This window comes from Actinia tenebrosa, unplaced genomic scaffold (assembly GCF_029948245.1).
Source record: "Actinia tenebrosa isolate PJP-AT-01 unplaced genomic scaffold, QUT_ActTen_1.0 PGA_scaffold0__85_contigs__length_37466705, whole genome shotgun sequence".
Classification (NCBI taxonomy): Eukaryota; Metazoa; Cnidaria; class Anthozoa; order Actiniaria; family Actiniidae; genus Actinia; species Actinia tenebrosa.
This window is the reverse complement of record NW_028292569.1, coordinates 29,022,886-29,035,601: the sequence shown is the minus strand read 5'-3', so window position 1 is coordinate 29,035,601 and position 12,716 is coordinate 29,022,886. Positions and strand designations below refer to the sequence as shown.

Sequence of the window (12,716 nt, the reverse complement as noted above, 5' to 3'; positions counted from 1 at the left end):
ATCAATCATCATCACCATCATCATCATCATCAACGTCATCAATCATCATCAACATCATCAATCATCATCAAAATCATCAATCATCATCAACATCATCAATCATCATCACCATAATCATAATCATAATCATAATCATAATCATAATTATTATTATTTTCAGATTATGGAGGAGGTTTCTACTCATCCTTTAGGGGATTCGATTGAATCAATATAAGACAGTTAAGTCGGGCGAACGAGACATTAAAACCTCGCGGGTCGCACTTTAATGATAATGATACTGAGTAACTTCTCTTTTTAAAGCTAGCAACACAGAAAATTAGTTTTGGTAATAACTATCTACACTTAGTTCATTTGCTTCTTTGGCAAAACCCCACTTGCAACATTCGTGGCATCTTGCTTTTTCGTGTCTTTTCCTTTCATCATCTGAATCCGTTGTCATTACACTTGACTTTTAGGGATGGACCATTAGATAATTGATGGGGGGTTCCAGGATCTTTGGTTGCATGATATCGCCTCTTCAAAGTTAGTTATATGTTAGAAGGTTACCTAATAAATGTAAAAAATTTCAATCACAGAAGATCCTTAACTAAGCTAAGAATAAGTAACCATGACCTAGAAATTGAAAGAGGCAGATACTCTAGTTACAAGAAGGTAGAGGAAAGGAAGTGCTTTCATTGTACTGATATAATAGAAGATGAAAGACACTTCCTAATTAAATGTCCTCTATACTCTAAACTTAGAGAAGAATTTCTTATGCAAAATAACATAAGTAACTCCCTTACGGAGGACCAATTGTTCCTGAAGTTGATAGATCCTCCCCATATTTTACAATCAGCTGCAGCAAAATACGTTTATAATTGTTTTGCTCTGCGTAGTGAAAAAAAGCAACAACAAAAAAACAAATAAAAATCAATATTTGTATAATATTGCATAAAGATGATTAAGACTAGTAACGCATTTTATCGAAATAATTATATGAACATTTATATATACAGAATATATATGTACGTATGACGTGTATGTGTGGAATATGTGAATATAGATATTATGCACATACATAAACATACGTATATATTCGTAACTTATTTGGATCTAAGTTGATGTGCAACTTTGTACAAAACGCCAAATAAAATATGTCTGTCTGTCTGTCTGTCTGTCTGTCTGTCTGTCTGTCTGTCTGTCTGTCTGTCTGTCTGTCTGTCTGTCTGTCTGTCTATTTATTTTTTAGCTCAACCCTTGCACGTTATTTTTTTGCGTACAGTTAGATATTTTTCTTCTAGCAGTAGAGGTTGCACGATATTTTTTTTGAGGTTTAAAAGCTTGCTCGATATTTTTTCAGGGAATTCCCCCCCCCCCTCCCCCATCAACTATCTAATGATCCGTCCTTTAGTATGAGCCGCATGCTGGTCGTTCTCATTTGCACCTTGGTTATGCACTACGGCCATCGTGTGCCGGTATATTGGTGTCATCGCAACCCGTTAGGACGCTCTGAAAAGCCTCTGAATTTGATCTATCGTCCTTGGAACGGTTGCTTGGTTTAGCATAATCTTTAGAAGAGGTTGGTGAGGCTACGTCACAAGTGTCCTTGGCTTATTCTTTTACACCCTCTGCAAGGGAATCACGTCTTGGTGCTTTTGCTACCATTGAAGCACTTTTAAATTAAAAATAACCAACATATCATTATAAACGATACTTATTCATTTTTCCCACGATTGATGGTAATTTGTAGAAAGTTTGCGAAGTCCCGACTGCTACCTGCTAGTCTTTATCAGGCGATGTTGTACTGAAATAACGATGGTGTAGTCTACACCAAGCCCTGATGAAGACTAGCAGATTGCAGTCCGGCGAAACGTCGCGGTCGATATTTATGGTTTTATCTATTGGATATCGCTATCCACCCTTCATACAATTGGGCCCAGATTGGAAATCACGAACCTTGGGTACTTTAACAGCTCTTTAAGGGTGTTTGCCAACTCATCATAGACGCAGACATCTAGAGGCGTGTCTCCTTGTTTATTTTTCAAGCTGGTGTCTGCTCCTCGAAGAACTAGAGACTTTATGATGGCATCCTGCAATTTTATGTTTGAACGCCCAACGAATCCTGGATCGGGCTCAAAAAGCAAACGACGTTCAATTAATATAATTTTAAACGCAACACAATATTAGACGAGGGTGGAGATGAGTAGCATGAGATGTTTATAGTGTAGACTGAGAGAAAGGTACTGCATGTTTCAAGACTTCAAGTCGCAGGAACAGAGCGAAAGATGAATCGAGAATATGGTATACACGTCTCCAAGATTTTATAACAACAGATTCCACTCAAGTATCAATCAAGCGCATATATATGTATATTTAAGAAGTATAAAACGCGCTCGCGTGTCTTTGTACTATGATATATAAACAAGCTAGAAGCTGTAGAGCAAGAGAGAAGTGAGCTTATAGGAACACGATGCGTAGCAGATTGTTTATTTCATGGTACAGAGAGTGACATATGCAGGCGCTTTATATTGCTTTTATAAAATATTTTTGAACGATTTTGCGCGAGGGTGTACTCTTTGTTCTCTGATAACACGGTTGCCAGCCAATCAGTGCGCGCGTTATATTTCAAATATTTATAAATAGGTATACTACCACTACCTATTCGTTTACTTACTTCTTTCTGTAATGCATAGTATTTCATGAGTGCAACATGAAGAGGTGTGTCACCACCATTATCCACAGCATTCACATTTGCACCACACTCCATCAGAATCTCTATCATGTCTTTATGCGATAAAGACACTGCTAAAGCTAAAGCTGTTACACCGTTGTTATCGGGTAAATCAATGGAACAGCGACCCTGTCAGGAGCGAAAGTAAGCTACATACAATTAGTATAAAACTACTAATGGTCAATAGTTAATTCGGCCTTAAGAAATTGAAATTCAATAAAGAAAAAGAATGTAGTTTGATGAAAAATATTTCAGGGAGAAAACTTGGAGTTCTAAGATTACTTGCCTCATTGATCAGAAGTTTGGCAATCTGGCAGTGTTTGCTTAGGACAGCAAGGTGCAGGGGAGTAAAGCCATCTTGGTTTCTTACATCAATCAATTTAGGGAATTTATTCAGCAACGCACGGGTAGCCCTAGAATTAAGGAGAACTGTTACGACTAATTTGAAAATAACATAAATTAGAATGAATTAAACGTTGTGTTGATGGAGCAATATCCAAGGGATGAGGAGAGAGTTTTTTGGTTTGCGTGCGGTTTAATCACTTGAGCTTGTCCGGCGGGTTTTTATTAAAGCTTGTTCTGGGTTTCATTGTGTGTATTCATATAGAACGCGGGGACTGGCAGAAGACGACATGTCGCAGAAAACAAGGAAAGTGTTAGGCGTAGCACGACGAGTAAAGGAGTGCTTCTCAATACCGCTCGAGTTTTCTGCCAATCCCTAAGTAATTTATAACTACACGCACCACGGCAAGAAAGTTTTGTTTTCCTTTTATAAAACACAAAATAGAGTAACCGTTACTTTGGATACGAATGACAAAGTATAAAGTGCGCACACGTACTGTGTGCTATCATAATGCACGCGCTCCCAGCCAATCAGAACTCGAGATTTATAGCAAGTATTTTATAATTATCAATGGTTAATTCCTCATGTTTGCTCCTTATGCTAATTAACATAATTCATTCTGAAAGACTATTTCAAAATTCTAAAAAAATAAAAATAAGATTTCTTGTTTTCAATTAAGAATAAACTTACGATTTATTGTTAAGTTCACAGGCCAGTTGCAAAGCGTTAAGTCCATTAATATTGCAAATGTAGGGATCAACAATAGAGACTTTTAAAATTTCAGCTAAGATGGACGACTCCTCAGCAAAAACTGCACAGTGTAAGGGTGTGTTCCCTGCTACATTCTGAAAAAAATCAAATTGGTCCTTTAAAGATGCTGTCTTTTTGCTAGGAAATGACATACTTTAAGAACTGCAGCACTTCTTTGGTAAACTTTCAAATTTTATCAGTAGGTCTCGCAGAGGGAGGAAAACCGGAGAACCGAGTTAAGACCCTCTAATCAAGGGAGAGACCTAATAGACTCTACTCACGTCTGATGCCAGGTCCAAGCATCGATTTCGAGATCCCAGTCTGTGGGAAGGAGTCATACTTGCCACGCCAAAAGTTTTAACATTTTACGTCGCAGTCTGTTCTTGCATGTGCGAGTAAACCATTTCGAACAGTTAATGTGTACATTCTCTACTCAGACCGTTTACATACCATTTATTCGTTTGAACTTATAAACTCATTTTTCATTAGGCATGCTTTTACCATGAACTTTTTGTAGGTCAGCTCCGTACACTTTGAGTTCAAACCTGGTATTAACGTCAAATTTCCTAAAGTTTATTAGCTGGTAAATTTGAGGCTTAGGCATGTCGCATAATTGCGTTTTGGGAGTCATTACCGTACATTTTTAAAACATTCCGACATCTCCTCTAATAAAACTGACAAAACTATTTGAATCCAAACCTGGTAATTAACGTCACATTGTCCAGAGTTTATAAGAGCACTAACTGCTGGTAAGTTCCGTGCGTCCACTGCCAAGTGAAGTGGTGTTAACTTTGTCTTTGCACTCACAATATTGACGATGGCATTAGCAGTCAACATGAGAACTACACACTCGCCAGTCTTATCCCTGTTGAGTGATGAACGCATAAACATAATGTAAAGACGTTGTAGAATTCATTGACTTAGTAATGCAACATCATGAGTAAATACTTACCCAGAGGCCGCATAGTGTAGAGGTGTGAATCCGTTCTCATCCTACATATCAATACAAATTGTAAGTCAATACTGTCAAGTAAAAACTAACACCGCTTGCAGCAATGGATAACTTCGATGACACGGCGGCCATCTTGCCAGGGGTCACAACAAAACAAAGATGACGGAAAATATATAAAGTTCCTTATATTTGGTTTTCTTTATGGGCAAATGTCATCGATGTACCGTCTTAATTCATCTTTTGATGTATTCTCTTGTGGTAAGTTGTAGTATCATTACTGTAACAAAGCTTTTTTTGGTGCCCCCTGAAAGCACCATTAAGCCTTGCGATCCAAGATGGCCGCCGTATCATTGAATTAGTCCATTACTAGAATAGCTCAACTTAAAGTACAAATTAGCGGACTTGAATTCTCATGAGAGTAAAATTTTGTTGTTTTGTCAACCAAATTTAACTGCATTGGGAATTCAGTGGCCGGGTTTCACATGACGTCATTTATCGTGTGGAATGTTCAACAGCTAAATTGCAAATTTTCCGAATTGAAATATTTCCTGGCTCACAGCACATGGTGGCCAGTGTTTGACCACCATTCGGAGCAGATAATGAGATTCAAAGACTTTTTGTATCGACTGATTGAAATTTAACTCTGCAACTACTGCAAGATGTCTACTGTCACCAGCCATTACACATGATATCACATTGGGTTACCTTTATTTCCACGTCTGCTCCATTCTCTATTAGACAAGACACGACATCGGCGTTGCCATATTTGCATGCCACATGAAGTAGGGCTATACCCTTTTCTGATTTCTCGTTGACCTGAAAGTAATTTCAATGAAAGGTCCTAAGTGACCTCCAACTATCCTTCCATTCTGTCGTCTTAATCTGAAGAAAAATTATGTAACGAATTTATGTATGAATGTATGTATGAATGAATGTAAATGTATCAAACACATGAAAGAGTGTTTCATCTGATTTCCAAACACATAGAAGTGAGTTGAAAAACCCAAATTCGAGGTGTTTGGATAGATAATGAAACACTCTTTCAAGTGCTTTATATGGCTTCTCAAACTATTGATAACTTTTGAAGTAATTCAAAGCATAAGTTGCCCAAATTTCATCGCTAATTAAGAGCACAGTTTCAAACCTCCTTCGCGCTATTGAGCCTGCTAAAACACTATGATAGCCACGCCCTCTAATTCATCTCAATGAGTCTCTTTTCTCATTCGGTAAATACTGCTGTAATCATTGAATGTTTGAACTCGTAAACTGAGTCAGTTCAACGAATGTGCAGCTTGAACTAATGCCAATGTTGTTAGATCCGCTATTTATACGAATAATCAACTCACAAACGATGCATGCATGTGACGTCAAAGCAGCTCGATCTGGGGTACAAAACAAAAGAATTCCAATTTCCTGAGAATTGGAACCCATTGTTTTGTTCCCCAGATTGAGAAGTATTCCAAAGTGCTGCAAGTGGTCTATATGAATTAGTCTGTGTTCATGAAAAGCAATTACTGTATGCATGCCAAGTGTAATGTTCATTTGCATATTGCGCATAAATTGGACACCAGGTTGCAGTGTTAAAGATAACTTTGTAACATATATAACTGCTCATTTCGACATTTATCAAGGCGTCATAACGAAGTTGTCGTTGGAAGAGTAGCCATATTGAATTTCATTGATGCCGAGTGTTTCTCCGTGTTTGCGGGCGTTTTTTGCGGCCTGATTTCTACCGGTACGTGCAGGTTAGCGGTTAGAGGTAAACACGATGCTAAAGGTCTCTAGTGAGCAAAGTTTTCGGCTTATTGTGAGTTAATGAAGTAAGGTAATCAGTAAACATCCCTGTTAGTGCTATTTAGTCCCTAATATTCAAGTCATTGTTTGGCACCCACGCCAGGCATGGAATGATGAAGAAAACTATTGATGTAGTGTTTACTACTGACACTCACCAAGTCCTCGTCTAAAGTGAGAATATATCGTACTCTTTCTAAATCACCAGCAATGGATTCTAAGAAAAGCTGTTCCTTCATCTCTATTTCTAAATGATTAAATGAAACTGGCAGTTAACATATCACATCTTGAAGACCACTAATTGTTAATTATTAACAAACAACTGTTCACATACGACACAACGCCCGGCAGGACTCGAGCCCGGATCAAATTGGTGACAGGCGACGCGTTAACAGCGCTCGCCACCCGTGCTTTCCTTGGAAGGGGGATAGCATTATCTCTTTCCTATAAGTTATATACCAAATCGAAATATGGCGACCAATTAAAAGAACTATTGTTCTGTACTGACTAGCCTCTGCTACAGGTGAAAACGCTTTCATGTTTGCATATGAACACGAGGTGAGTCAGTCCCGAGAATAATAGCTATTGAGTGGTCGCCATATTTCGTTATACTGTTTGTTAACAAACCTGTCATCTCTAGATTATTCTGCTCTAAGACTTCCTCATTCTTAAGGAAACTTTCGACATTAAACAAGGCATCGGTATTCTCATCTATTTCTCGTATCACTGGTCCTTCCTCCTCGTTATCTAGTACCTATGAGGGTATACAGACATTCTGTGAGAATGGATGTGTTACGCAATCCCACCTTGTTTCTTTATTCTGTAGTCATAAAATAAATACAACCTCTGGGGTGATCAAAAGTCAGGGCATGGACAACTCACAGATCAAAGCCTAAAACAACTTCTAAGCTGCTGAAGGTCAGGGCATGGCTAACTCAAAGATGGAATTGGAATTTAGAAGGTTAGGTTTTATGGAGGAAGGAAAACCAGAAAACCAGGAGAAAAACCCTTGAATCAATTGAGACTTAGACGTAACAAACTTTGGTCACATGTGATGCCGAGTAATGGAATCGAGATCGAAAACCCAGAGGTGAGAGGCGAGTTACACTAAGACTACACTACCCTTGATTCCCAAAGCGATACCTTTGGAATTTCGTGCTCAACGTCACCTTGGAACTCGTTCATTAAAAGCATTTCTACATATTGACTTATATTATTGAGGTCATCTTGGACTTGCAGCTCAGGGACCTGTCGCAAAAAGGCATTGTTAAATACGTATTAACGTATTACGATAAGCCAGAACTTTAGCTAGTTTGTGACTGATTTGAATAACACTTTTTGTCTTATATATATGTATATATTTTTTATTTCTGCCTATATTTTCTGTGGTAGCCGTTGTCTGTGTCTACCACTTGGACACCACTTGGTGCACTTGGTGTTTGTTTGTTCCGTTTTATATTTTTGTTTGTTTTATACTAGAAGAAAAGGAATCTGAGAAGAGTTTCAAGTTTAAAATCCTGCAACAAAAGCTGGAAAATAAAGTTTGTTATCGATCCTAGCTAATTAGAACTTTTTCGCCTATGCGCATTTTCCCATTTCAGACCACATGTTTATTCTCTTGTGAATTTGATTCTTTGTTTGAGTTGTATCCGTGTCCGTATTTGTCTTCTCATGTGCAACTTATAAACAAGGAAATAATATATGCACTTGGGGGAAAACATGGTTTTAAATGGGCAAAACATTGCCCTTAAGTTAAAGAGGCTCATTTAAAGGAATACTTTCAACAAGAGACCCCGTTCCTTTGTTTATATCAGTGTGTATTATTTTCTTACCTTTTGAATTACGTTACGGTGGAGGATCAATACTGGTCCATATGCAACATGAACGTTGTCGTCATCGTCGATCTTAAAAATTCTTCCCACTTGACAAAGTGGCTGAAAATGTAATTGAAAAAGTCGACTTGAGCTTGGTTTAGTCAAGAGAAGGAAAGTGCACACGCGAAACACACTCACGTATAGGCGCACTGATACTCGAGTACCAGTCTTAAGATCACTACCAGACCTGGCTCGAAAACATCTTACGTTAGAATCAAACTTAGAAGTCCTAAATATCCCCTTAATAGGTTGGACGACTGATTTCAAGCACCAGTTTCGACTTTGTTACCCAAATAACCCTTATTACATATATAGACGTCTTACGTGTTGACTTTCGTTTGCGGCCCATCCGCTGTTTTCCTGTGTCATTTTCTTCACAGTCTCATTATACCGATTCACCCTCACTTGATCACCGACTCTAAATTCTCCCTGTGTGTCTGCTGATTGGTACTCCACGACAGGAAGGTGATCCTTGTAATATAATGGTCCATCGGCACACTCAACAAGCTCCAAATCGACCTAGTATCGCCCAAATATAAGAACAAGTAAGTGACGTTTACATTACATATGTTATGGAAAGCACGAGTGGTGTAATGGTGAGACCGCTCACTCCTCACTCATTCACTAATGAGACCTGCCCACAAAGGAAAATTGAGCTACCCTGTTTGCAGAGATCTCTTTATCTTCCCTACGTTTTGACTTTAGGTATTTTAAAAACTGGGACAAGCTGAACAGTCTTCCGCTCAGCCCTACGGGGGAAAGAAAGAAGACCTCTGCTCGCAGGGTAGTTGAGAAATTACAACAATGAACTCGCTCTGATGTTATTACAATTGCTTGAATTGCAGCCTGTTTTTCGTATTAAGGGACATGAAAGTGACGCCAAACTCGAAAGAATTAAATAAGTTTACATGATAATGAGATATGCGTCATAATGTATGATAGGGGAAGAAGGGTGTCGCAGGGATCAATTCATAAAATTGACGTCGTATGCATGTCTGTAGAGCTGCTTGTTGCTTTTCTCCAGTTCTTCCAAGGTTTTTTGGTCATTCCCTCTTGAAGGTCTAAATTCCAATAGTCTCTCTTAGCTTTCATGGTTCCTTTGACATATTGAATACATTATGATAATGAACATCACAACGGGGCCGAACGGTGAGTCACATATTTACTAACAAAACGAAACTGAATTGAAAAGTTGATATGGAAAACAAAACGGCACTTGATCTCACTGGGATGTCTTAAAAGCAACAACAACAACAACAACAACAACAACAACAACAACAACAACAAAGAAAAAAGAAAAAAGAAACAGCTCGCCGTTCGTCTCGTTGAATTTCATCTTCATTATCATAATTTATTCAATATGACAGGGGAACCTGAAGGAGACTATTGGATTCATTGGATGAAGATGTCCGACTTTTAATTAACTATGGAGATGACACGGCTGAATCCTGTGTTCTGTCACAGAACAACCCATGTATATTATTGCCCCAATATAAACCATAGCCTGTCGGCGTCATTACATGTCATGGCACCTTGCTCAAAAGAACATTGAGACTGCAAAACAATACAAGACTTACTTTTCCTTCATAACCAACCCTATGTGTGGTTTCAAGACCATCACTCCATTGAATAATTACAGCACTCCTTGGCTTTCTTTCCCAAGCTGTGAACTCAACGACTTGACCAACTGAGGAACCCAAGTCATTATTAAGTGTTAAGTGCGGTCCTCTACGAACTGTCGCTCCTGGAAATATACCTCTGGATCTGACTTTTGTCGCGTTTAAACGATCTTCGAGAAAACATCTGGTAGATCAAACAGAGAAAAGTCCTTATAGTGCATTTAAAATTCTTTGGGTTCAATGTTATTTTACAGCTAGTCAAAAAGAGGAGTATGGCGCCTACTAATAAAAATCACAAGAACACAAGTTAACTAACTGTGAAAGAATTAAAAAATAAAATTAAAGAATGAGATGAGATGAGATGAGATGAGATGAGATGAGATGAGATGAGATGAGATGAGATGAGATGAGATGAGATGAGATGAGATGAGATGAGATGAGATGAGATGAGATGAGATGAGATGAGATGAGATGAGATGAGATGGATGAGATGAAATGAAATAAACGTGAACATCGATTTGAACACTATCGTTTGGGGTCATTTTACCTAACTTACCCATCAATTCTGTTATTGGGTTTGTCAAACCTTACGAAGTTGTGGTCCTTGTGGTGTTTATCAGTCATGTAGCAATCAGAGCACAAGTCATAGTCGTGGCATTCACAGCAATGCCATCTCATCCCAGCAATACCTGATTGGTCACATTCATCGCAAGTAAACTGTGTGTGCAAGACACCTTAAAGTGGTATAAGAAAATTTATTAGCTATTATGTGCACAGGGACTGACTAATTAACCGATATCATTACGGGCAGATCTAGAAATAAAAAATCGACTCCTGAATTCCATTTCAATCATGGAGGGACACAGGTTTTTTAAACCACTGGCTGCTAAGTGCTACCCTAGTAAAAACATGGCCGTTATTTATTAATGAGTAGAAAGGTGTGGGGGGGGGGGGGGGGGGGGGGTTCAAAACGTTTTAAAAAAGATATGCCTTTTAGTATTTTACGATCTTTAATGTTTGATCCAAACAACTAATTCTAATCCACGAAAGGGGTACACGGGCACCCTGTGGCTGTTCACTTAAATTAGCCACACCAGACATGGCGGACAAAAATGAGCAAACATGTTTAGGTTTACTTACACTAATTCAACTCTATTATTTTCTATGCTGCCGTACCAGGACAAAATCCAAGCAAACTGAACTCCTAAAGCTTTTTTATCGTTAAAAACATGCATATATTTTCTCATGCAATGGCAATAGTCGTCATCCCTAAAAATTGTGACGTTTTCAAAGGGCTGTGGCCTCTAGTTCTGTCGTTATTAAAATCAAAACCAAAAGAGTGAGGTCAAAAGTGAAACATTATGCAGTAAGTTTGTTTTTTTGTAATATTTTCCGTACTAGATCAAAATCCAAGCAAACTGAACGTTAACTCCTAAAGCTTTTCTATCTGTTAAAACATTTATCTTTTCTCAATACTATAATCGTCATCCCTAAATACGTGAGTGACGTTTTCAAAAGGCTGTGTCCTCTAGTTCTGTTGCTTTTAGAATCAAAACCAAAAGGGTGAGGTCAAAAGTGAAATATTTTTACCAATATACCAATATTTTTTTGAAATATTTTCCAAGTTTCGAACCCAAGATAGACAACAGCATAGACCTCTTTACCTTCGTTGTTTGTTGTTTAGGCCTTTTTGACCCTCTTGATATTATAATAAAGGTATACAGAAGTGTGGTAAAACAGAGACAAATTTGAATGAATGTAAGGATTATCTTTTACCTTATACAGAGGTAACTTATGCATGAGGTTAGGGTATGCGTTGCTCTGCTATTCAGATATGCACATGAATTAACATCAGACGTACAATTGGTGGCGTACTTTCCTTCCCATGGGAATAAAAGGAGAAAAGTAGTGACCTTCATGTTGGATGACATGACTACACCAAAACTAAATACTTTGTCAAAGTAAACGAAAATGGCGGCCATGACGTCACGTGCACCACAAGAATTCATGGTCTTTTAAACCGAATCAATGATTGACAGTTTAAACAAGGTGTGGGAAGCCGTCATATTGGATTTTATCCAAGTGTATTACCAAGCACCTAGTTGACAATATTGATGACTGAAGATACCTAAGTGAAATACCTGATGACGCAGAGTCATACACTCGCAAGTCATAGCACTCGCCCGAACCAACTCTACAGACCACAGCTGGACCTGAATCCCAGTAGACCAAAACACTCTTCTCCGGCAAAGGCCTACCGTTCTGGCCAATTTCGACACTCACTATTGTACCAATCCCACCTTCTTCGCCATCAAGGTTTCCTAAATTCCAGTCTGGACCACGAACAACTCGTAACCCTAACAACATTTTAAATAGCTCCTATTCACGATTAAGAACGCTGAAAAATCAAGTTCACGAGGTAAAAAAGTTCGAGAAATCTGTTTTAAAAAAATCAGGACTCAACTATTCAACCCTTTTAATTGGTTCAGGAATAACCTAGAAACCGAGAGCAACAACTTTCGGTCCGCCTATGGTTTCGAAAGGACGACGTCATAACTCGCAAAATTCTTTACAAAGTGGTTCACAATGGACCAAATTTACTAGGGTGCGAATGCTTTGCCCATTTCAGAGCACATGTTATTTAATTGAGACTAATACCCCATTCATACCTAAACGT

General features: G+C 38.4%; 1 protein-coding gene across 6 annotated transcripts; it reads right to left on the bottom strand.

The window, feature by feature from the left end:
- Window positions 1–240: 240 nt before the first annotated feature.
- LOC116307760 (E3 ubiquitin-protein ligase MIB2) lies at window positions 241–12,512 on the bottom strand. 6 transcript variants are annotated; one of them, XR_016121576.1, is made up of 17 exons: window positions 12,181–12,511; window positions 10,596–10,773; window positions 9,998–10,223; window positions 8,745–8,939; window positions 8,379–8,480; window positions 7,690–7,794; window positions 7,174–7,300; window positions 6,705–6,793; window positions 5,461–5,571; window positions 4,756–4,796; window positions 4,503–4,668; window positions 3,744–3,898; window positions 2,997–3,123; window positions 2,654–2,839; window positions 1,936–2,111; window positions 783–1,651; window positions 241–546 (listed from the first exon to the last, which is right to left on the bottom strand). XR_016121576.1 is itself a non-coding variant. In XM_089039286.1 (16 exons), exons 1-16 carry the CDS (start codon window positions 12,404–12,406, stop codon window positions 543–545), a joined length of 2,214 nt encoding a protein of 737 aa, XP_088895412.1. In that variant the 5' UTR covers window positions 12,407–12,512; the 3' UTR covers window positions 241–542. The 6 variants fall into 6 exon arrangements, 5 of the variants coding, with proteins under 5 accessions (XP_088895412.1, XP_031573924.2, XP_031573923.2 ...); XM_089039286.1 differs by lacking the exon at window positions 783–1,651 and having other exon boundaries at window positions 12,181–12,512; XM_031718064.2 differs by having other exon boundaries at window positions 241–1,651; window positions 8,391–8,480; window positions 12,181–12,512.
- Between the last annotated feature and the right edge of the window lie 204 nt (window positions 12,513–12,716).

Bases quoted from the DNA above. Each gene is read 5' to 3' on its own strand.
- LOC116307760 (XM_031718063.2), bottom strand. From the start codon at position 12,406: ATGTTGTTAGGGTTACGAGTTGTTCGTGGTCCAGACTGGAATTTAGGA. The intron at 7,301-7,689 runs GTATCGCTTTGG...ATACCCTCATAG, and splicing joins TTGAGCACGAAATTCCAAAG to GTACTAGATAACGAGGAGGA. The intron at 4,797-5,460 runs GTAACCCAATGT...ATTGATATGTAG, and splicing joins GAGCAGACGTGGAAATAAAG to GATGAGAACGGATTCACACC.